At 38.9% G+C, this 26631-nt stretch overlaps 1 protein-coding gene across 1 annotated transcript in view; it reads left to right on the top strand.

Annotated features, from left to right (window-relative positions):
* Positions 1 to 26631, top strand: part of LOC147164751 (E3 ubiquitin-protein ligase SH3RF3-like) — an 80766-nt gene that overhangs the window by 41911 nt on the left and 12224 nt on the right. Inside the window, exons 2-7 of the mRNA XM_086091834.1 lie at positions 4970 to 5245; positions 8784 to 8879; positions 16325 to 16636; positions 18050 to 18165; positions 19938 to 20108; positions 24369 to 24634. Coding sequence (XP_085947960.1) covers positions 4970 to 5245; positions 8784 to 8879; positions 16325 to 16636; positions 18050 to 18165; positions 19938 to 20108; positions 24369 to 24634 — 1237 coding nt within the window. The remainder of the gene's footprint in view (positions 1 to 4969; positions 5246 to 8783; positions 8880 to 16324; positions 16637 to 18049; positions 18166 to 19937; positions 20109 to 24368; positions 24635 to 26631) is intronic.

Genomic DNA, 26631 nt, shown 5'->3' with positions numbered 1-26631 from the left:
ACAAGTGTATTAATGTGCTCTCTAGAAATGTATAGGACATGATTTGTACAACATTTGATATGTTGTATTAAACAATTTACGATACATGTCGCAATGGACCATTTTCTCGATTCAGTACATATTAACCGAGCATTTCATTAATTATGAATTACGCTCCAAAAGACGGCCGACGTGGGCGGTCAATAGCTAATGCTAAATGCTATCTTGCTTGACAGTTCGACAGCGCTAAACAAGTCACTGCGCTCGCCAATATCCAACCTTTTTTGCTTGGTGCCGACAGCTATTGGAGGCTGGCTGTGTCGTTGTCACACCCTCATTCCAAGATGACCAATGAAAAGGCTTCTAACATATCCAGTTTCTCTCCACATCAAGGTTATTTTACCGTCTTCACGTGCTATGGGAAAGATGGACCTTACTACTAGGAAACTCCTAATTACGACTTAGTTCTGTTCATGTACTTTTGTTGTTGTACCAAAAAATACACATGGCAGCTGACGTAGTCTTTGCTCGTAAAAACCGAACAATTCCGGAAAATAGTGAGTTGTGAAGAACAGGACATTGAATTCTGTATGCTGCGTAATTTTTGTAGATCCTAAAACAACCTGCTAGCGGACGATAACGTCTTTATAAGTGGTAATATGTATTGACATTCACGAATCCTCCGACGCTCTCCGCCATGTTGAAACTTGAAAAGTTCTCTCAGCTTGGAAACTCGTGTATCAAAATAAATTCCCAGTTGTCCAGTGGAAAATACGGCATGAGGGGGCGTTCATGTGCAATTTTCTACTCAACATGTGGTATTTACCATCATTTCGATTCCACATTAATGCAGCATTAATTAACAAAAACTAAAGAAAAAACTAAAATTCAAAAATAATTCCGTTAACGAAATAAAATAAAAAACGAAAATGTTTTTTTTTTTTAAACGAGCTGAAACTACATTTTATGTTCATAAAACTAACTTAAACTAACTATAATAATAGTGAAAATGTCCTTCGTTTTAATTTTCGTTACCGTTATTAATTTAACGCATGAGCCTTTGGGGATGATTTTAAATGTGATTTTAACTATATTTATTTAGATATTAACAGGAATAAGGACTTTGAAAGTTGTGACGTCATCTAGCAACAGCCTCTAGGTAAGAAATGTGTTACTTTTTTCATTTTACCATGATGCACTTTAAAAAAAAATAATAATAATAATAATACTGATATGAACTAAAACTAAACTAAAACTAAGCATTTTTTAAATAACAAACTAACAGAACCACCCAGAAAACTAAAATGAAAATTCCAAAAATTCAGAAAACAGGCGAGCTGTGATTGGTCGTTGCCTGAGCCCTGAGCAACTGTGATGTCATCTTAAGTCGACAGCCAGTGGCAAAATGGCCGCCCCCCCTAAAATGGATAAAAAGCGGCTGGATTTTGCCGCATAACTCATATTCCACAAATGTAATATTAGTCAGAATATCATGTTTATACTAGTGAGGTCACATAATATTGTCAAGAAATGTCTAAGGTTGACTTCCTCTTTAAATCCCCTTCCTTATGCACCTCCAGCAACTGTTAGCCTTCATCACAAACAACTACGGCATGATGTCCCAATCCACAACGGCCCTCCTGGCATCCAAGGCTTCGTGTCAATACCACAGCCGCTCGTGTCTCCTTCTCATGTTTGAGTCATATTTGTGTCAGCCGCTGTACACTCGGAGATAAACAGAGGAACAAATGGAGAGATGCTCTCGGTGGGTCAAGAGGCTGTGAAGTGCCGCCTCTCAGCAAATGTTCTCTTATTGGTCTCAGTGGCACCATGCCCACCAAACAATAAAGCCACAATCTCCCGTTCGCACTGCATGAATTTCCTCCCATTGATTTCCACTCCTTTCTGCTTCCCATTTATAAATAAATGATTAGCTCATTTATCATATCTTCATAAATAGATGAACAAAAGCTTACCATGGTGATTGTTGTTAATCGTTGGACACTAATTGGACACTTTGGAAAAGAGTATCATGTTTTAAGTTAACCTATTAAAATTCACCAAAAGCTAATTATTTTCTCTAAGTGTAAAGTAACCAAAACACTGCGTAAAATCCACTCGAAACATCCAAGGCCTTCGGATATTTCCCCAGCTGGCACATTTGAATTCTTTGGCCTTCCTCCTTATGAACGACCTCATCCCCCGGAAGTCGAGCTTTCACGCAACCCAGGATTTTCAAACCTTCATGAGGTCCTGACAGTGGATTTCTTAACTGCACTAGAAGACTTGATAGTGTGAAAAACTCTCCCTTCTTGTAAGCCCGAAAAGTCTTTTATGCCCCAACATTTCAACTGAAAAGCTGCCGGCCACTGTGGTTAACCTCTGTAAGTCACTTCCACGCACTGATGCGCTCCACAGCGCACGCTGACACCACCATCATGACCGCAGGATCCTTGCGATCTCCTCTGCTCAACCCCCCCAGGATCACTCTTCACATCACTTAGGCGGCCAAGCCTAAAAAAAGCCACGCTTTTTACGTCGGCCCACCTCCATCTGCTTCCTTGGGTCCAATTTGGAGAATTTGCTTTAATGCGGTTGATTTTCACTTGAGTAAAATCAGATGAGGTGTGTCAGTTTTGTTTAGGGATTTAAAAAAAAAAAAAACTCAGAGTATAAATCGACCAACAAGTCAATCTGCAAGGGTGCGATGTAAGAGCGGAGCAGATGGGAGCCTCAGCAGTGGTCAACGTGTTTGCATTAATGTCCACACGCACACACCCATGCATACCGTCTGTCCATTGCACAAGTCCGCAAACACTAATTACTGCACCACAGGGGTTAGTGGAATTACTTTCTTTTATGTGTGTTGGGGGTGGGGTGGAATAGTATGACCAGTAAAAATAATGGAATACTTACGGGCATGTTTGCAATCAGCAATATGTGTGCATGCATGCATATATACTAAATATGAATGCAATAATCAAGTTAGTCATTGTTTAGTTTTTTTACAGTACATTTAAATGCAAAACAACATTTTATGGGATTAATCAGTGGAATAAATTCTAAAAAATATTCAATAGTGAGAGCCATACCCACAATATGTTTTGGTATTTTTATTCTGTATATATAAATGTGCTTTATATAATATTTATTTATTTATCTCCATTCACATTGGGAAGGTCTAAAATAAACTTCAGTCAGGCACAACCACTTCCAGATTGAGGTTCATATTAAAAATAATAATAATAATTCCCTTAATATAAATAATGCAACTGGAAAATGAAATGATAAATAATGTGTTCCATATTCAACCTGTTGCCATCATAAAAGCTTCGGTAACTGTATCGGCAATGTTTTGGGTGCCTTCTCAGTCTTAAACACGAAAAAAAAAAAATCAAATAGTAAAATTGTATGACCTACTGGACTACACTGCGTCCAAATTGTGCTTGTTTTTTTCAGCAGGTTATGACGCCTCATCTAATTTCACTGGTGTTTGCTTATCGGATGGATTCAATATAAAGCTATATGCAAAACTGTTTTGGAAAAATGACATGAATTACAAAACCGTCTTTTTGGCTTCTGGCCGAGAGGGTTTACTTGCATTTTTTTTTCATGAATATTGTTATCTTGCAACAGCTGTAATGGAAGATAGCAGCAGTTGTAAGTGTATTTTCACCGCTGTTGTGTGATTTTCCTAACATTGCGTCACCACTGATCTCAGACAGTCTGGTGGGAGAGCCCCTGGCTGTTTGCCTGTTTCTAAGTGTCATCCGGTGACAATCGGCCCGTGTGACTGAGTGTCAGAATTCTCTGTGTGACAATTATTGTTTGCACATGGTTTTCTTTAAAGCATACAGTAACATGTCAGTTGGCCCGATTGCTGCCCACTTGGATCATCTGTACCGCAAAGCGCATGCAAATTCATGTCTGGCACAGAGAGACGTTTCTATCTCGTTCTCCATTTTTGAGTCTCTCCTTGTTATGTGTTTCAAAAGTATTTCTTCGACGGCCACACTTGATGACGCATTCGGCAAATCTGTCAACATTTTTTCAACGATAATCACAACTTTGCGCTCACTTTTTATTACCGCTTAGCAATGTGTTGCTCACAAACGCGTCATGTTGCTAGCGGCTAGCAAGCTAAGCTAAGCTAAGCCTTATTATTTACACTAGGGGTTTTATTTTTTTTCCTGTACTGCAGCATTTCTGCCTTTTTTGGCTCCCTTTTCATATGGAATAGCACTATTGTTAAAAATGAAAACAGAACAATGGAAACAAACGAGACTATCAAATTCAGTTGAAAGCAATTTGTTCCAGTCTCCACACAAAGGAACACTTTCACCTCCTTAAATGGGAAGCGTAATGAAACAACAGTTCACTGGAAATTGGAACCTCGGGGGTTTGTTAGGTGTTCTTTGGAATAATTTCCACTCTGTGACACTAATGCAAGACAGTATTCTTTGAATCCTCCTCAGAGGTTTTGAGAACGCACTGAATGCTATTTTGTCCAATGTTTGTCACGAGTGGCATGGAATAACATCTGTTGACACAACGCGACAAGTTAAGAGCATACATGTGTTTTCTTGAGGGCCCTAAATACAACAATTTTGTAAATATCATTTTTAAGAATATAATGTCATTTTCTAAACTTACTTTACTTGTCTTAGTTATATTGTCGCAATTAGTGGGAGTCTCGCTCTTGTTTGTCTTCAAAGAGCCAGTTGAATCATAGGGTCTTTTTTTTTCTTTTTTTTAAGTCGCGAACCATGTGTTTTAGTGCCAGCTGCTTGGGCCTCGTGTACCCGAGCACGTTTGATGTTTTTTTTTTCACCCTCATTTGCGGGCCTGTCACAACATATTACGCATATTATGGTTTGTACTGTCGAGTCAACTAGCAAAAAAAAACACCCCATCCCTTTGCCAAGATTACTTTGGAAGTTGCAGATTCGTCTTTTGTATCCGCTGAGAATGAGTTTGTCTTCTCTTTCAGAATATCCCAGCGCTGCCTTGTGGGAAAGCGCTCTACTCTTATGAGGGCAAGGAGCCGGGCGATCTGCAGTTCTCCAAGGGTGACATCATCATCCTGCGACGCAAGGTGGACGACAACTGGTACCACGGGGAGTTGAACGGTTGCCACGGGTTCTTGCCCGCCAGTTACATCCAGTTGCTGCGCCCCCTCAGCCAGACTCCGCCCCAGGGCAAAGCGCTGTACGACTTTGAGGTCAAAAACAAAGATCAAGATAAAGACTGCCTGGCATTCAGCAAGGTGACACACAAACACACTGTCGAGTTCTTTGTGTAAGGGAAGTCTTTGCTGTATGTTGATTTTCAATGGTGTTATTGTCAAAACAGGTTGCTAGACTTGTTCTATGAAAACCATGACTTTCTACGAGGTGAGATAGATTGGTGTCGAAACGTACAGTGAGGGTTTTCCCAAGAAAAGTCAGAATTTAACCCGGGAAAATATTCATCAATGTGGTGATGCGGATGACGAACGACACACAAATTCTATTCCCCGAATTTGCATCGCCAAAACGTATTCAGCAACTTTGCGGACGACGGGCAACATGCGGTAAATCGTATTCAACGACGGGGGCTGGTCGGTGGGGGTGTGCGGACAACGAATGACATTCCTCGAATCATATTTGCTGGCTGACGACATGCCGCGATTATTATTCATTAGACTTGACACCAATCTGATTGGCTGGATCGGAATTAGACAATATTTGGCATTTCGTTGTAATGTTTATTTACTTATTTACTTACCTACTTAGGATTTTTATTTTTATTTTTATTTTTATTTTTATTTTTATTTTTATTTTTATTTTTATTTTTATTTTTATTTTTATTTTTATTTTTATTTTTATTTTTATTTTTATTTTTATTTTTATTTTTATTTTTATTTTTATTTTTATTTACTTGTGATTTTTATTTATTTATTTATTTTTGTATAACCTGTCTTTATTGCATGTTTACAACACTTTGTATACAGCGATGGTTGTTTTAAAATGCTTTATAAATAAAATTGAGGGAAGATTTTATTTTTTCCCCTCATGCATTTCAATTGACATCAATTATACGTGTATTTTCGCTATTTGTTGGCCGGGCCAGTCCGTATCCCCCGCGGAGGGCATTGGTTGACTGTAGAGTAAATATCTAAAAAATTTAAATAGATATATTGCTCCATCTTCTGATCAAATCGGTTATCGAGGGGGGACTAGGATCACTTCAATCTGCAGAAACCCCCCAAAAATCCCTCTCAAGAAAATGATCTGAATAATCAAGGCCATGTTCCATCTGTCGTGTTTTCTTCCTGACAATGATCTCAGCGGCGGGTCACTTGCTCGTAGCTATTATGTTCTAAGGTACACATTAAAGAAACACGAGACGGCTTCTTCGACAAGACACTTTCATCCAGAATTAGAGAGAGCTTTGTTCGGGCCACTTTGATACTCACCGATGCCGCATGCCTCATCTCTTCGGATATAAGGTCATTGTCATCATCGTAATCAAAATGAATTGAGGAACAGCTTTGGAATATTGAAAGATGCAAGGCACAGCTGGCATCATGAAAGTTATCATTATCAAATGTCTTCTTAATTATGAAACAGAAAGACTGCATATTGGCCATCATTGCGCAACTCTGAGAGATTAGAGCGCACCGTAACTGAACCTCGACGAGTTTGTTTTGAATTTGTTGTTGCCAAATGTGCGCTTGCAAAATACTTCAACACAAAAGATTGCACGGAACCTTGGAAAAACTCTTCCAAGTCCTTTCATGTCTTTTTTTTTTCCCCCGTTAAAAACGAATGACAGGCTCAATTCAGCCAATTATACTCTCGGTGTGCCTTCTGAAAAACTCGAGAGGGAACGATGGGAACAAAATGAGAGCGTCCTCCTCCACTCGCGTGTTCCCAGGCCCGATTTGGCGTAAACTGTAATTTCCACACTCTTTTCTGTTATGCCGCTAAAAGCTTGATCATTTTTTCTTCCCGCTGTTACACAAGGCGAGTTTGTGAAAGGCTCCTTGACCTCACCATTCTGAAAACGTAATTACATCCGAGTGCACAAATCACAGCAGGTGCTGTACAGTAACTTGTCCAAACACTATTAAAATATCATCCTTTTTTTAATTATTTTTTTTTATTTTAAGGGCTAATTGAATCAACAGGTAGATGATAGAAGATGACACTGTGCTTGCTGGTTGTGCACTTCCCTGCCGTGTGCAGAATGTGTGTTGTCATGCAAAACCAGTGTGTGCGTGATTGTTTTCTCAGCGGGTAAGTAATTACTCACTATGACTAATACAAAGTCATTTAGCAGAATTACATTATCGCCGCCGCCCTAATGGGCGACACCAAGACCCTCATATTCACGATGAGAGGAAAAACGCACGTCCTTTTGTGTTTAGTGGGATATTACCAAGAACAGTTTATCAGTTGTGCGATACACACAGTTGACAGATAAGCGGGAATAAATACAAGACGTGTGCTATTGGACTGTTGATAAAGTGAATGCCGACCTCCCTGGCTCGACAGTTATTTTTTGTCATATGCATTAAAGCGCCGAGTCCTTTGGAGCAAGCGGACGACTCTGCTTATGGTCATAGCGGGGTAAGAACATTCCTTCGCACGCAGCCCCAAAATACAGCTTTGTCTTCGGGCGGTTAGCCTCACGTTTCCAAAAATATCATCTGGAACCAAACTCCGAGTGTACCGTGAACTATACGACGCTGCACTCTATAGCGTGTGCTCAGAAAAAAAGAACCGCCGTGTAAAAACAAGCATGTACTTATTCTACGTCGAAAGTATGAGGTGGTTTTCGCTGCTCTTTGCCAGATGATGTAAACTACACGGTTGTAGACTGGAGCATTGTTCGTTTGCTATAAATGTGACTTCATCGGGGCTATTTCTATAGGATTACATATAATTTCTCAAGAAATGATATCCCTGCTTTGGTGCAAAATGTCTCAGCGTGGTGCCTTGAGATTAGGGCTCGACAGATACGGATATTTTAGGCTGATACCGATTTTTTAGCAGGAAAGGAATACAGATTACCGATTAATCGGGCAATTAATTTAAAAAATATAAAATGCATTAAATATTTCAAGTTTTTGACCTGTCTCTTGACAATACGATGCTCATGATCCGATAATTATAACAATATTATGTGGCGATATAAAAAAAAAAAAAACTCACCATACTGTGTAAAAACTCACGATTATAAATTATGAAATTAAAAAAAGCTCATATTAGGTAAATAAAGCACAATATTTTGTTTTTGTACGTAATAACAGCAGTGACGTAGAAATTGGATTGGCCATGTCAATGTCATGTGCTCCTATTGGCTCAGCGGTGCAAAGCATCATGGTCTATGTAGTTCACAATACTGTGTTTGGCTGAAGTGGGCAAGGGGTAATGTTTTTTTTGTTTTGTTTTGTTTTTTTACTCAGATGTTGAAAAATATTTGCTGGCATGACTGATTCATAGGAGTGATAACCGCCGCAGTGGCCAAAACATTCCTAATTCAAATTAAACTAATAAACTAACCACCAGAGGGTTCCAGAACTGCACAAATAGAATACGACCTCACCTTTTTAACAGATGCGCTGCTTTTAATATCGCGATATCACGATATTGCCATTATCGTTACATCCCTGGTTTTTATTGTATTTGTATTTGTACGTTTCAAAACAAGAACGGCATATTCACATATTTTAGTGTGATTTGTATTTACATGTAATATGTTTGCGCACTAATGTGAAATGATGTTGTGTGTTTGTGTTTTTGTGTCTTTCTTTTCAGGATGAAGTCCTGACGGTAATCAGGAGGGTGGATGAAAACTGGGCAGAAGGCATGCTGGGAGACAAGATTGGTATCTTCCCCATCCTCTATGTGGAGGTAAAGCTAGAGACATCGTACACACACACACACTTACACACACTAGCATCAAACGAATGTAAAGTACACAAATTACGACGATTAAAGCAACCTATCGTCCGTGTTTGTCCATCTTCGTGCAAGTTTGGCTGCAGGTTATAGGCAGTTAACAGGAAGTAAATAAAACGGAGTTGTTGTTTTTTAAACGCTTTAAATGAATCTCCAGAGTTAACTATTTAATTTTGACAGCCCAAAATTAGTTATAACTTGAGCTCGTGTTAATCTTATAAGCACACGGTCACAGTGTAAATATTTATTAAGCGTCAGATATCCATCAATCCAAGGGCTTCCTTTTAAATAGAGATGCATCAATAATTTAGGCCTCTCCATCATTTTGAAACAGCAGGGGCACGAAGACACGTCAAGGGTGTGTGCGTGTGTGCGTGCGTATGCCTGCAGCTTGCGGTAAGCGCCGAGCCTAATGAATGCGACGCAGCTGGACTTCAGCTGGTGTTTGTGTGTACGAAATAGAATAATCGGATGCGTTTTACAAATCATTTGACAGGATGGTCAATATCGCGCAGATGTAAAGATGATTACATTTTAGAAGCGTTATCTCCAAAAGGGGTGATACGATTGGGCTGCAAGAAGGATGGCTAGACAAAAAGGACCGTTATGGAATATGGAGTCTTCCTAAATAGTTGAACCTATTAGAGAATTTAAGCCATGTACGTGTTTCTGCCATTTTGTATTCCGACAGTATATTGATTTTACTATTAGGTGTTTATTGCTTCTCGGTAGATTGGAATTGTGTTGCCTAGCAAGGGTGTTGTACAGCGTGGACTGAGAAGACTGAGGATGTTGGCGGCACATCAGAAGATAATGGTTAGCATTTTTCACGGCAGGCAATAAACACTCGTCTTTTTCACATTTTACATACGGTATATGCAGGGTTTGGTTGCACCGGCTCGAGAGCCAGGAGATGTCAAAGGTTGCTTCGGGGTGTGAGGACTTTCAAACGATTTACCCGTCCCATTTTCTGGCTGTGTAAAAGAGCACAAGCTGTGGGTGGCGGTACGAGGGCAGCAACGGTTCATTTTGCTGTTCTTAATGCTTGCTGCGCTGTTTTGAGCCTGCTCATAATCCGTGATGGATGGAAACAGGACGGATTCAGTCGCTGTAGATCATTAAAGAACATAATAGAATACAACTGGCTGCCAATCATTAGAGCAGACGTTATGTGCGGTGAATGCGAGAGGAGAGGAGAGGAGAGAAGTTTTTTGAAAAAATATGCCCCACCTTGTATTTTTTTTTTTTCCTATTCTCATCTTAAAGTTTGTGCGGTCTGAAAGTGTCCACTTCACGGCACAGATTTTGGACCCCCGTATGTCAGCTTTGGCAGTTTCAAAACCAGAGATAGACCGATAGTTTTTTTTTTTTTCAGGGCCATTACCAATTATTAGTTGTCAAGGAGGCAGATAGCCGATAGCCGATAGCCGATATTCATTTTCAGTACAAAAAAATATACATGGAAAAAATATATGGAAAAAATATGAAAAAAATATGAAAATAAATAAATAAATAATAACAAAATAAAAAAAGGGAAATTATTGGTGAAAAAAATACAAAATCTAACTCTTAACTTTGTTGATAGATCTATAAGCATATTTTAATTGAACAACTTTTCAGATTTGCAAAGGTTTGGCGGTTGTTGTTTTTATCTTAGACATTTTTCTTTTAATAATTATAACATAGTTCAGAGAAATGTCAAGGTCATCAGCATGTCAAAATAAGCTAAATGAAAAATGTAAGAAATAAATAGCTCCCCATGGTTTTCCAAAATTTCAAAGTAACTTGGAATATTCAACTTTCAATTTTTGTTTTAATTTCAAATAAAAAGTTCCCTGAAATGTATCTATCTTAAGATTTAAAAATATATATTTGCCAAAATGCTGATTATCGGCACCGACAATCGGCCTAACCCTATTCAGAACCGCCAGACTGTCACTACTCGTCGAGCAAGATGAGACAACAAAATTAACAGGAAAAACAGGAAACAAAAGCAAATCGTGCCGATCGTGACATATAGTTCAGTAATGTCTCAATTTTGTGGAATCTTTGCGTACGCAGGAACGACGTGCCCGTAGGTTTGACTCCTGGTATGATTCACCTTCTGAGTGAAATTGAAAAAGAGAATTATCTCAAAGCATGGAAGCTAACCTTGGATTTTTTATATTTTTTGTATTCAGCTAAGTAAAGAATTGTTTCTATCAGGCATATCTTTCTCTCGCACCTTTCTCGCCTTCACTGCAGTGATGACCTGGCACTGCTGCGGTGCCGGCCGAGTGTGTGTCTGCATATAGTCGGTAAAAATGACTTGATGAGTTTGGATAAGTCCTGAGAGCGCCGGCGTGCGTTGTGTCACTGACCTTCGGTGTCTGGGGAATATGCGTATGTGTCCTCTAGTCTGTCCCGGGAGAATCGCAGCTTCAATCCATCATGCTCATTAGCATACGATTTGGCTTGATTAGCATATTTATTAATATGGAAATTGAGCCCATAGAGGTTGATCTTGTACACATATTTTCTTTTCCTTTTCTTGGAATAACTGCACTTTTCCCTCCAGAAGAGTCTGTGAGGTGAGGTTGAGCCAAGATAAGTGGAGTTTGTCCGAGGACAAACGCTGATGTTGTCTCTTACTGTTTTAGTGTGCAACTCCTCAGTGTGTGCTTGCGTTTAGTTAGTCTCCTGGAAATTAATGCAAGTCAATTGGATGTCCTCTAAAGCCACGCAGGTGCTTAACAAGAACCTATTTTACTCCATTAATTAAATGGGGACTTTTTCATGCGCATTGCACCTGCTTGTAATTTGATTGTGTACTTGAACAGCTTCCAGTGCTTCACTGCTTGGGGAAAAAAAAAAAAAAAAAAAGTATGTTTATACTTCGTTTTAAACCTCCCCTTCATCGCCATCCACCAATAAGCCCAGCCTTCTCCAATTGCTGAGTGCAAGCAAGCGATTCATCCTTGAGGATGATAACGCAGGCCGCAGTGGACATGAAAGAAAAAGAGAAAAAAAAAAAGAAGGTTTTATTGTAAAGGCTGAGTTCAGCAATATCAATATGTTCTCTACTTTTGCAGCTTGTTACTGAATCTGAAACGGAAGAGTTGCGCTAACTGCATTTTTTTAACTGCCGTCTCGTGTAGTAGGCCATGACGACGTCAGTTGCCTTGATGTTAACCCTCCTGTTATGTTGTGGGTCAAAATGACCCACCTACAAGTTGAAGAACAAATGTTAGCTTTTCGCTATCAAACTTGGCACAAACAGACAATAAAAAAAAAAAGCTCATTTCAACATATTTAACAACATATATTTGAAAACAGTTAGTAAGGAGCTATAAGAACGTTTCTCTGAATGCTTTTGAAACATTGAGCATATTCTGGGTCAAACTGACCCGTTATACACATCAAAAGACTATAAGAAATGGTTCATTTCGACATATGTGAAATTAAACTGTTAATAATAAGCTATAACAATGTTTTTTAGTGATGCTGTTAGAATGTTAAACATTACGGGTCAAATTGACCCATTTCAAGAGTGAGAAAATTATTATTGTTTGCTATGAAATGTCTCATCGACAGACAATTAAAATTGTTCATTTTGAATACAAATGTTAAATATTTATCGGAATACTTTTGGAACATTAAACACACCGCCCGGGACAAATTGACACATTTTAAAGATGACAAATAATTAGGTTGTTGTTTTTTTTTGCAATTTCTCTCACAATTGTTCAATTGGTTCACTTTGACATACTGTTTGTTCAATTAAAACGGTTACTAATGTTTATGAATTTGAAACTTTAAGCATAGCCTGGGTCAAACTGACCCATTTTGAAGAAAACGTATTGAACGTGAAGAAAAATATTTGCATTGAAAAGTATTAATCATGAGCAATAATTCATTATCAGGGTGCTATTAGAACATAACACATATCCCGGGTCAAACTGACCCATAATAAAAATAAAACTTGTTAAAAAATGTGATTTTTTTGCGACGAAAGCCATTAATAACATTGATTGGGATGCCTTTGTATCCTCAAATATAGCCTGGGTCAAATTGACCCGGCAACATTTTACTGTTCCTGAGAAACCAACTTAACAGAAAAGCCCAAAAAAACGTGTTAAAAATTGGAATTATTTGCGACGAAAGCCATAACATTTATTGGGATGCGTTTGTATCCTCAAATATAGCCTGGGTCAAATTGACCCGGCAACATTTTGCTGTTCTTGAGCAACCAACTTAACAGAAAAGCCCAAAAAAACGTGTTAAAAATTGGAATTATTTGCTACGAAAGCCATAACATTTATTGGGATGCGTTTGTATCCTCAAATATAGCCTGGGTCAAATTGACCCGGCAACATTTTACTGCTCCTGAGAAACCAACTTAACAGAAAAGCCAGACCAGACAACCCCATGCTTGAGTGTGGCGCTAACAAGCTAATTGATATCAATAATCTACAGTAGAGCGGGATCCCCCGCCGCCGTGCGTTGCCGCACACAGGGACTGAACAAAGAAATATTTGTATTGAGTTGATCAAAGACACATTTTGAATCTGCATTTCAGCTGTGATATTATATTGGCACGAGCAGCCTTTTTCCCCCCCGCCGTTTGTTTACGATGTTCACCAACAACTGTGAGGAGAGTATCTCTTTCACAACTGCAATATGACTGAATGAATAAGACGAATGGTCACATCAGACAAAACGTCATGGATTGACAACTCACTGCCAAATTCAAACGAGGCAGTGTGAGCCTCGAAGAACAAAAGACTACATTTAAGCAAATCAAGCTGGTTTCATGAGGCCTGACTCTGTGACAGCAACATCATCTGCCTAAACTAGCACGCAGCCCCGTAACTGATGAGCACATTGTCCACCAAGCCGTGCTGCACAAGTTGCTCGTTTGTGTACTCAACTTGTCCCCGCAGCCGGCATTCACATCCCCGTCGATCAACAACTGCCCAATGTGGCAGCCAGTCGCAGCGACGGAGCAAACTTGTACAGATTTGCCTCTTGCGCTGCTGAGAGTGAGCTGATTGTGTACCAGAGCTCAAATGACACAACACAGATTAAGAAGTGAGAAGACCCCCTCGTTCCCAGTGCTGGCAGACAGTCTGATATCTCTGCCCGGGGCAATATGCCTGGTATTATCACTCAACTCGAAATATGCTGCATGGATAGTGCATTAAGAGTTCATGTTAGTACATTACTTGTACCCCACTTGGGGACACAAACAGCTTGAATACGCGTGGAACTGACTTGTCATACTGCTTGAGTCATGGTTTTAAACCCGCCAAGCCGTTTTTGACCTCTTAAAAGCTTGTAGAAAGTATTCGCAGGGAGAGTGAAGGACAGCTGCAAAGGGGTGTAATGGCCAGATGTTACATACTGTCGATGTCATTACGTAATGCCGTAACGTTTTGTTCACTAAACTTTGCAGTTCGTGTGAGGCCTTTTTACATTTTTTTTTGTATTTGATGCTTGCGTAGCTTTCAACTTGATGGGGATTCATTTAAAACGTTAGAGATACAGTGATAAGTCTGTACATTGTGAAAATTGCACCATTCAAAAGGATCTTGGTCATTTCTAACTTGAGAAAATGGAACTTTTCTCAGAACATGGCCAGGGTTTGATTTATGTGGAGCGAGGCAACAAATTCAGAAAATGCTGCCCTTTTGGGTACTGATCAATTCCGAGGAATCATGATGCGCCCCCCCAATTGGAGGCCTCTCGCACTTTGAAGAAGAAATTGTGTGGAAAAATGCTCTAATCATGAAAGAATATAATGATGCACATCAAATTAAACGGCACAATTGAGGCTACAAGGATATATAAGCCAACTGATTTATTTATCAAATATAGAGATCGGTATTGCGCCACACAGTGAAATAACTCGGCTCTCCCGCTGTGCTAGCCATACTTCATGCAAAACACACGTGTTTTTGTGTTGTTTTGTTTTCACATCTTCAGTTACTTTTACCAGTAACATATATTACACATATATATTTACACCCCGCGACCCTTGTCAGGACAAGCGGTTAAGAAGATGGATGGATATATTACTATATTTACACATCTGAACAAATCTTACTCGTGTTCCCTTTATTATGACACAAGAATTATTCAAATAGGCATCGTGGTTGCAGAGATTTCCTCTTTTCATTTTGGGTATGTAATTTTCAAGCAAAAGCCTGAAAAATAGCTTAGGGCCTAAAGGGCTATCATTCTGTTTAATTATGTTATTACTCTACACCCTTAAAACTGCTGGGTCATATATAAACCCAATTTTGGTTTAAAAAAAAAATATATATATATATATATATATATATATATATATATATATATATATATATATATATATATATATATATATATATATATATATATATATATATATATATATATATAAATGACCCAAGTAGCAGGTCAGTCCATTTAAAAAGATATCTATATTTTTTTTTTTGTACAAAAAAAGAAAATCGGAACATCGGGTCAAATTGACCCAAGTAGCGAGTCGGTCCTGTTTGTGACCAATATTGGGTTATTTTTGACCCAGCAGTTTTACGAGTGTATGTTTTTATTTACTCATTTGTTTTGATGCACACTTCTCAAATAACAAATTTGCTCAAACTATTTGGGGGTAAATCATCTCCTCATCATCAGCAAATTAACACCATCAAAAAATGGAGGAAAACTGAGTTAGAAATAATCAATACAACATATGTAATCACTTATCTGCTTACACATGCTCAGAAAGGAGTTAAAAGTATAAACTTATCTATTATATTTGTTTCATTATTAGTATGTCATATTATTTAGGACTATTCATATCTATCTATACATAAAATCAAATAAAATACTACACTCAATAAACCATTTTACAGTACACAATACAATATTTAACTAATATGTAAATATTTTACTTATTTTCAAATTATCACTAACCCATCAAACATTCATTTGACTAAATAATACACTTTAAACTTTTACCATAACAGTAAACTGACTATTCATCTTCATATAGTATTTTTTTTAATTATTTATTTATTAAAAAATAAAATAAAAAATAATAATAATAAAATTAAAAATAAAAAATTTAAAAAAAAATAATAATAATCTTCATATAGTATTTATACATAGCAATATTATAACTTATGTTTGTCCTTTGAACTAGTTTTCATTCAATACTACTATTTCTAAACTACACCGATTGAAGTGTGATTTTATAAATGATAGCAACAAAAAAAAAAAGTTTGACGCAGCTTACCCTTTTTTTTTTTTTTTTTTTTTTTTGAACGGCTCCTTTCCAATTCTGCCGTGGCAGAGATTGCCCAGTGTAACAACACACGCACACTAAAACCCAACACCAGTCACCATGGCGTCTCCTTCTCTTTTCGACGTAGTTAAACGAAACGGCAAAGCAACTGATGGAAATCGACAAGCCGACGACAATCACCAGCGTGCCGGGCCCGAGCTCGGAGCCGTCCCCGTTGGGTCCCTGCTCTCTCGGCCCCTCCCCCAGCACCTCGCCATCCAACGGAAATGGCTCGGGACATCGGAGGGGCGAAGGGAAGAAAAACGCCAAGAAGAGGCATTCGTTCTCAGCTCTGTCCGTCACCCAGCGAGCGGCCCAGCTCAACAACAGACACAGCATGGAGATCTCCCACCCGGTCCTCATCAGCTCCTCTGACCCCAGGGCCGCCGCACGCATCCAGGTTTACACAATCACGCAGACACACACGCAACTGTAATGTGAAGGCTTTGATCAACCTTTTGAGTGAATCGTTCTAAAGGGTTCACTTTTCTTGCAACTTGGTGGGCCATAAGTTGACATACACTTTTTTGAATAACTTGTTTGTTTTTAATCATTATTGTATAAGAACAAGATTTTTGAAAATATAATTTTGAAAATATTTTTGAAAGATTGATTTGGGATGAGAGCAGTTTTTAACCTGGATTTAAAAGCAATTATAGATTATTGGTATGTATTTTATATTTTTTCATTTATATTATTCTCTCTGATAATAAACGATACAAAGCAAAAAAGCAAATTATACACAAGAGGGGAAAAAAAAAGCTTTATACGGGTGATTTTGGGTGGGCGTATTATACACAGCTATGTCTTATTTCCAGGATTTTGACTTACAGCAATTATTAACAGCACTTAAAAAACACAATTTGTATATTTTTTTGTGCTAAAACAGTCTAATTTAAATTGGAGCAACTTCAAAATATAAATTATTGACATTTATATGCACAAGTACAGAGAAAAAAAAAATGTTAAGGGTGATTTTGGGTGGTTGTGTTATATATACATGGGTGCGTTTTTTTTGTAAAGCGGATTTTATGGTACCGGTAATTTGATTTACAGCAATGATTAACAGCACTGTAAAACAAAAACAAAAAACACAACTTGTATTTTTGGAGCTAAAGTCATTTAAGTTGGAACAACTTTAAAATATACATTATTGAAATTTATATACACAATGACAGATAAATAAATCCTTTGTAAGGGTGACTTGGGGCGGGCGTATTTTATACATGGGTGCGCGTTATACACGAGATTTTACGGTATACAAACTGAAATAATAACTCACAGTGGACAAATTATAAGAGTTCATATCGGAAGCTTTTACTGAAATTGATGCAGAATGTTGCCATGTTTTACGGAGGATATTTTCATTTGAATTTGTCTTAACTGCCTTTTTGCCTAAAATAAAATATGGTGACTATTCTCAATGTTATGCCCATTCTATTTACTGTATAAGAGTAATGCTGTGTTATCATCGTGTTTTATGTGGCCATAACTTGTAAGTGACACGCGGGACTGTTACAGTATAATGCATATGACACAGATGCAATTTCCATATTCACCAGCATGTGAAGAGATATACTACCTGAAAAATAATACAGCGTTTTAACCTCACTGATATATTTCCCAATTACTCCCTCTGACAGTTCCATTTAAATAAAATATTTGCCACTTTTTTTTTTTTTATATTGCCATAGCCTGGAGTTACTTACAGATTGCCTCCGGTTGCTTCTGTACTTGTACTCAATCTGTTGAGGGCGGAAAGACACATACAAACGGCTATCATTTGTTTTCTACTTTCTGCATATCTGTGTAGGACGCATCGTCCCCAGGTCCCTTTCCCTCCTCGGCAGGGGTACTGGTGCCCCCAAAAGTGGCATCGATAACCTCTGAGCTGCTGGCCCATGCGAAGGTGCAGCTGCCTCTCAACATGTGAGTAAACAATCAATCACTCCTCCATCTCTCAACCTGGATTGTACCTTGCGTCTGTTTTATTTTTCCAAACACTGAAGGTTCACTTTAGATGCCATTTTCATGCAAACATTTAGGAAGCTTTTCCTCCATTTGTGCCCAGCGATATTGGCCACGTTCCACTACTTCGACTACTAACAACTACTCCTCCACAATGACACTGAGAAAGCCCTTTTAAAAAACACAAAAATACAATTACGCTCTATGACCTTGGCTTGGTATAAAGCATTGTTTCAAATTAAGGCTCGCAACTAAGAATCAGTGGCATACCGGTACATTTTCTTTTTTCCTTGGAGTAGCTAAATATCAAGAAAATCGCCAGTCAAGAGGAAGTGTGACTGTTCGTGTTGGATATCAAACGCTAACTGCTAACTGAGGGGCAAAAGGCTTTCAGTGACGTATGACGGTAGTAAATCCCCGATTTGGACAACATTTAAAGCATATTTTACCTGCTAAATTTGCTTGAACTTCTCATTTAATCAGTCCTGCCCTTTTCTCAGCTTACGTGTCTACAGTGTGAGAAATAAATGTGCTAACAAGGGTTGTTCACAAGTGTTGAATTTCCTACATTTGAAGTGATTCAAGTGATTTGTCAAGAGTGCCCTTAATTAGTTGGAAGTCAACCTTAAATTAAACATTTCTTGACAACAATATGTTATATGTGACCTCACTAGTCTAAACATGACATTCGGATTAATATTACATTTGTGGAATATGAGTTATGAAGCAAAATCCAGCCGTTTTTATCCATCTCGGAGGGCGGCCATTTTGCCACTTGCTGAAGATGACATCACAGTTGCTCGGGGCTCAGGCAACGACCAATCACAGCTCGCCTGTTTTCTGAAGCTGCACTGTGATTGGCAGTTACCTGAGACCTGAGCAACATTGATGTCATCTTCAATCGACAGCAAGTAGCAAAATGTCCGCCCCCAGAAATGGACGGAAACGGCTGGATTTTGCTGCTTAACTCATATTCCACTAACATAGTCTTAACCAGAATACCATATTTAACCTAGTGGGGCTGCATAGAACATATTATTGTCTTCCCCTTTAATCGTAGCCTAAACTTTCCCCACATGAAACAAGACGTCACCCTGCGTTTCCGGGCCATGCGAGTCTGACGCCCATCTGGAGTGTCTTGGTACAGCTGATGGGGGTGGACGTTTCAATCTTGACCTGGCAACTATTCCTGTTGCCATGGGAAGACAGAATATGCTCCCCACACCTGTTACCATGGCAACCTAGAGGCCGCATATAGAGCCGGTTTACTCTGGTCTCATCGTTTGCCATCACCATCAATAACATCAACAAAAACAACAGCAGAAGCTCATTTGTATGTTAAGTAGATGTGGGCCAAAATATTCCATACATGAGCCAACTTATAAATAAAGTAAAAGAAAGGTGCTACGCTAAATACTACTGGTAGTAAGAGTTTGGCACCATTCACAACATTCCATATTCTTTTGTTAATTGATTAACATGAATACTTTACTGTTGGTTTGAATCATGGTTATATTTTGTGCCTGTTGGATTGCAAAAATCCAAATTCTTTGGAATTTATTATTCATATAATGTTTTGGCTTTGTGTCACGTCTTAATGAGAGGAGTACGATTATTATTATTTTATTTTTTTTAAATTGGGGGAGGGGTGTAAGATTAACCCGCCTTGATGTTTGTGTAGCTGCCAGTTAATCAGTGCTAATATAATATTTTCTGATACCTTTATTTCTCAGCTACCTTGCGCTTTACGCCTACAAGCCCCAGAAAGCTGACGAGCTGGAGCTTCGAAAGGGGGAGATGTACCGGGTGACGGAGAAGTGTCAAGACGGATGGTTCAAAGGCACCTCACTAAGAACGGCTGCGTCTGGCGTCTTCCCGGGAAACTATGTCACCCCCGTGTCCAGGTCAGTCAGAGCTTTCCTCACATTTAATTGTTTTCTTGTATTCTGTTGGTCACAGTTGAAACATCTTCATTCATTTTTAATAAGCCCTGGGCGCATTAGTACATTTCATTTGCCATCCTTCTGATATTGTATGAGTGTCTTGTAAATACGGTTGTGTTTATAGTGGTTGTGAACCTTATTCTTGTCTAATCCATTTTTAGTATTCAGGGTAAAACACTGCTCTCAAGTAAATTTTTCTCAAAACAATCTGTAGTATACCCCAATGTTACCATCTACTGGCCATTTTTATTTTTGACTCCCCAGATTAACAATGATTGCACACAAGCCAAAGATAGCTCCTCACGCACACTGCTAATGAAATAAATATAATTGACGACAATAGTCGTCGTTGGCACTCCACGTCAAGATTTCAGTTGAACTTTTTGTACACATCCATAAGAATATTAGATTGTTACTTTAAAATAGCCTGTTATTAAATGTTTATAATGGGAATGCATTATTTCTATTATCCATTAAAATAATTTCTAAATCGTTTTCATCGTCTCTGTCTATCCGGTGCTACCACATACTGAGAGGAGATCATTACCATCGGCATCATCACCATCATTATCATAAAATTCTTATTACCGATGCTCTTAGCATTCAAACCCAACTACCCGGCGCTGTTAAAACCGCATGAGATTAAAAGGTAAGTGTGCTGAGGTCATAGTTGTATATTTGTTCGTTTTTATAGCCGTCGTCATTCCTTTGAGGAGGTCCATATTTCAAACGGCTGCTCGGCTAATCTGCATTCTGCCCCATGATGCAGTGAAAAAGACTATGAACGAGGGAGAAACAAAAGCCGAGCAGCGTTGGAATAATGGAAACACAAACAAGCGGGAGGAAGATAATGAAGACTCGGGGAACGGCGGAAAGAGAATGAGGCATGAAAGGAGTGAGGAAGATGATGAAACCGTACGGGGGTGGGTTGGGGTGGACGGACAAAAAGGTGAAAAGAGAAAAAGAAATGAGAGTGATGAGACTAGAATGAAAAGGAAAAAGAGCACTAAACACTCTCCATTGTATGCTGTGACTATGTAGCAATAATCAGGAGGGTGAAAGGTTCAATCAAATGAGACCATTTGTTATGTTTGCATAAGAACACTCGCGCTTTCTTGAGCTTCCCCCCTCCATACTTACCAAGCTGCAAGGATGCTCATGAGGAGGACAGGCTCACACACACCCACGCGCACTCGCACACACCTGAGGACATTTAATTGACTGGCTGCATTTTCTGACAGATTATCTGCAAGTAATCTGAAATATAGAGCGAGTCATGTCCGTTTTAAGTATTTGTCACAATTTTGTTTCGACTATTGATTTTATGTTGGACTCTGTTAGTTTGGATTCATTGTTTTGTTTCTTCAATGCTTCCCTGTTCTTGTTCTGTCTCATCTCAATCATTTAATCAATCGAAAGTTTATTTATAAAGCACGTTTCATACAAAGTTTGTAACTCAAAGTGCTTGACTGATTATTTTGATGATGTTCTTAATGAGTGTAAGACCAATGACTAACACATCTAAGATACAATTTAAAAAAGTGCTTTTGTGTTACCAGGAGACATGGAAATGCACAACTGTGTATCATCAGCGCAGCTGTTAAACTGACTCCATGTCTCCTGATGACATCACCAAAAGGGAGCATGTACAGTTTAAAAAGCACTGGGCCTAAAATTGAACCCTGGGGAACACCACATGTGAGTTTAATGACCTTGGAGCAGCTGGTATCCAAACTTACCATAAAAGTTCTGTCTGTGAGGTAGAATGTCAACCATTTGTGGACGGCACCTGAGAGGCGATTGTGTTTTGTAGTTATTTCTTTGAATTTAGTGTTGTGCTTATTTGGAAGAGTATTGGGATGTTTGCCTTAAAAAAAAAAAAAGCTCTGGGATCAGGCATGCACATTCATGTTTGTGAAGCAATCTTAAGTGAGCTTATTAGTACCACACTGTAAAACAAAGAAAATAATAAAAAGAGTAATATTTACTTGAAAAACATATTTTCACTCGGAAATTCTAAGTACATTTTACAAGGAGAGTTTTGAGTATATTTAACTAGTTTAGTTACTCAACCATTGAGGAACAAACTCATGACCTTCAGCTTGGGAGACAGCGACTCTACCACCTGAACCATGCCACTCTTGCTGTTTGCCACTATACTGCATTATTGGTGTGTCCAAAATTAGATCCAAAACTGGTTTTGTGTTTGTGTATTTTTTTTAAAAAAAATAAACTGGTAAAATGTATCAAAACTGTCAAATGTACTTCGAATTTCTGAGTTAAAAACTTTACTGTGTTTTTTCAAGTATATAATGCTCTTTTTTTTTCTTTTTTTTTTACAAAGGGTTGCTGTACGCAATCCAATACCTAACCATGACCACAACCAATACAGTATGTTCACCATAAACCAAAAACCATTCCTCAAGTTACCATTCAAAGTGTCCGTAAAGCCTGTTTTGCTCCAAGATTGTGTAACAGCACACGTTTAAAACCCATCCACCTTGCGGGTTCATACATAACTTTGCAATATCATCTTAATGTCACCCGAGTGTGAGATATTTTTGAGGGAGCTCGTCCAGCTGTCCCTTTACGCAAGCGTCAATGCAACGACGCTTGCTGGCGCTCCTGCCGGCGTATTGATATCACATTCTGTTCTGCCCCTTCATCTCTGTGCCGTTTACTCAAAAGGGCAATATCCCTGATGGGTAAACTGCTGTGTACACAAGGCTTAAGCGAGGTCCGGTCAAAATATCCTCTCTGCAAGTGTCCCCCTTTATAGAAGCTTTCAAACTCAACTCGTTTCGCTCACAAGCTCAAGAGCGCGTGAGCTCATAACTCTTGTATATGACTGGAAGTCAATGGGCGGCAATAGGAGAGTGGATGGTGCAGTCAGTGCAGTTCAGCTCACAAGGCTGCCATTCATTATTTTGCAGACAGAATCATGGGCCGCTTGCTATGCCGAAGTGTTTTCAGCAGGAAGACGCAATGCTGTTTTGAAAAAGGATGAAAATAGTGTGGTCTTGACACAACAATAGGAATTTTGAGATGGGAAAACAACAAAAGATTTTTGAGAGTGTTTCCATTGTTGCGAAAATTGTTTTCTAGAAAAGGAATTGAAGGCATCACAACCAAAACAACAATGTTAGCAACAACGCTAGCTAGCTGGCTAGCTTCTGAACATCCGGGCATTTCTGACTCTAACCCTTCCCCAATGCAAGGCAATGTAAATACTTCCTTTATACGGTGGAAACAAACGGCAGATTGTATTGATTTTGCCTGTGACTATCATACAAACCACACATATTGTTATAGTAGTCAAAGGACATCTCATCCCATTTTAAAATTTAAATAATCCTCACAAATCAAATTACAACGATACAAAGTCCAATGCTTTTCAAACAACGGAGAGATTTCTTTCACCACGTTGACCACCATTTTGACCTGTGACGACGAATTGTCAATTGCTTTGTCCCAAAAGACAGACTTACTATCCAAGAAAATCAAATGTTCACATTTTTTTCTGTGGGAACTATCCTCAACTATTTGCTAGCATTTTCACCTCGTCATGTTTTATTGTTTTCTTTAACAAGGCAACCCAAAGATGCTACACATCAAGTACATTTTTTTCTTCCGAATGAAATCATCTGTAAGCCATTCATTGTTAGGGGTAATGTTGTAAGAGGTGATTTAAATCATGTTACTTTGTTTTGGATTCATACTTCTTCATACACTATATATTTTGTATATCGCTGGCATTGGATTGGAACTTTCCGATGTCACAATATGGTAAATTTCTTGTTATTTTGCAAATCTATACCCATTGTTTAGTCCGCACGTGTGGGTGGTATTTTTTTTATCGTTGTGATCTTACTGGTGTGTGTGCTTTGGCCACATGGGGGAAGTGTAATAAAAAAAACATATGGATATACAGTCTCCTCCAAAAGTATTGGAACAGCAAGGTTTGTGTTTTCCTTCAGGCTCTATGACGGGGTTCACCATTTCCGGTCCTCGAGGTCCGGAGTCCTGCAGATTTTAGATGGTTCCGCCCACTAGAATTTAGCATTCCTGATAACAATCCTGATCTTTAGTATCAGGTGTGTTGGTAGGCGGAAAAATCTAAAACCTGCAGGACTCCGGACCTCGAGGACCGGAATTGGTGAACCCTGCTCTATGTGGTTAAGGTCCACTGATTGTCTATGCTCTCCTCTTTGTGTTTTAAAGGGCAACATTTGGCGTTGGTACTACGAGGGGCTCATGTTTATCCAGCCCAGGAAATGGAGGAGGCGGTGGTTTTAGTCAGGTTGGCGGTAAAATCTCAGACCCCTCTTCTCCAGGGTCCCCGGGGCCCTCCTCGTCCCGTCCCTCCACGCCGCTGATCAACTGCGTCAGTCCCGCCTCGTCTCCGCAGACGGCGGCGGCGCAGCTGAAAAACTGCCTGCGCTCCAGTCAGCATTCAGTCAACCAGACACGCACCTCAATGCAGCTGGGTAAGCACAACTGAACACATTTTCAATCAATACTCATTTAAAATCTTGGCGCGTACGCATTCAAACGGGACCAAGCACCAGATTTATGCAACTTCCAGAGGCAGTCACGTTCCAAAGTGAAAGGATACATCCCAATTCAGTGGAGGTTCGTGCATCGCAGGTTTTAGCGGCAACCATTTTCCGTGCTGTCATTAAAGAAACCTAAACTACCATCAGTGTCTTGACATAATACAATCTCTGCAATCTGCGCCCTGCTGTGGATCTTAAAATGTTTCTGCTAGAGTGGCCAGTCTGCCCACTGCGCCCTGTGTAATCAGCACACGCTTCAAATAAATACAATACCAATACACGCTTGATTACAAACACGTTTGTACTGCCCAGTGTCAAGATTGGCTAGAAAATGTTTTGACAGATGCTCAAATGAATGCGGAGCGTCAGTAAGGCTGTGAGAAGTCATTAAGGCAACAGGATGATTTTATATTTCTAGACAACGTGGATGGGTTTCATTTTTAATTCTGGGACAAAAACAACTTAACAGTAGAACCAACAGATAAGGTTCAACGTATCTCTCGCTAAGGCAATGCACAATTCTACAGGGTGACGCAAAAAAACGGGAACTTTTTAACAATCCAATCAAACCAAGAGTTGATGGAAGAAAAATCACCAATAAATACAGAACCTAAGATACAGCACCAAAGAGTGCCAATTACAGGAAAATGGCATCTGCATAATAACTGACAACTTTTTCACAAGAGACATAGCAACTGACAACGTCATAATCACAAGGGATGTAGCAACTGACAACGCGGTCATCACAAGGGACATAGCAACTGCATAGCAACTGACAACTTTAACATCACATGGAACATAGCACCTGCATAGCAACTGACAACTTCATCATCACAATGACATAGTGAGCATAGCAACCGACAACTTCATCATCACAAGGAACATGGCGAACTGCATAGCAACTAACAACTTCGTCATCACAAGAGACATAGGAAGTGCATAGCAACTGACAACATCCTCATCATCATCTTAAGAGACATAGCAGAACCATAACGCAATGACCCCATAATAACATCATAACACGTTAACTGTTAAAAGCAAAACGTTAAAAAGTCATTTTTATGATGTGATGAAATGCTAATTATTTTTCAGAGGATATCACGTTTTTATCATGTTATAATTGTCAACCAATTATTTTTTGTGATAGCGTTTGTAATCAGTATCACAAAAAGACAATGCAAAAGTCTGATGTTTTGAAAGATATTGTTAATCAATTAGCAGAGCTGCCTATGTAATTTTTGACTTCATGTATTTAATGTATGAATAAAAATGTTTTTAATGTGCTTGCTACAAATCATGTTATTTTTGTTGAATTTTTTTTCTCGTGTTTTACGGAGTCGAAAATAGCTTTGTCCTGCACAAATGAACTTTGACAGTAGATTTGTATGCTACTTTTGATTGTCAAATTCCAAACCATCCCATCATGAGACATTCACTGTAGAGATTGCACGGATTTTACATTCAATGAAATTCTCTGTACCTTTTATTATAAACAAATCCGTGTTCTTATACCTAAACCAAACACTCTCTTTCGTCAAGGTCTACTTTTGCTGCCTTCATTTTATTAGCAAACAAAATCTCACCCAGATGCATTCTCAACAAGCATTCTGGATCTCAAAATATGTGGCTAAAAATGAATGATAGATAGATATATGAATGATTCAAATAAATCCACCATGCGCTTCAGGGTTCGGTTGTCATGCACTGTTCCAGGAATAACATGGAAAGCGTCAACGTTTTCAGCGCATCTTATCTCTCCTGTGTCAAAAAAGCAAGTCTCCCGCCTAATGTCGGGTTCCGAAAATGTGTTTGTCTGCACCATTTTGCTTTTATGTGTCAATTTACTCAAAACTGGAGGCGCGTTGGAGGCTTATTTGTCAATGAGAAGAGAAAAGGCCTTTTTCTTCCTGCTTCCAAATCCGTCACCG

The sequence above is a fragment of the Leptonotus elevatus genome, chromosome 12, assembly GCF_054856555.1.
Source record: "Leptonotus elevatus isolate MCC_2025b chromosome 12, RoL_Lele_1.0, whole genome shotgun sequence".
Classification (NCBI taxonomy): Eukaryota; Metazoa; Chordata; class Actinopteri; order Syngnathiformes; family Syngnathidae; genus Leptonotus; species Leptonotus elevatus.
This window is presented reverse-complemented; position numbering and strand designations above follow the sequence as displayed.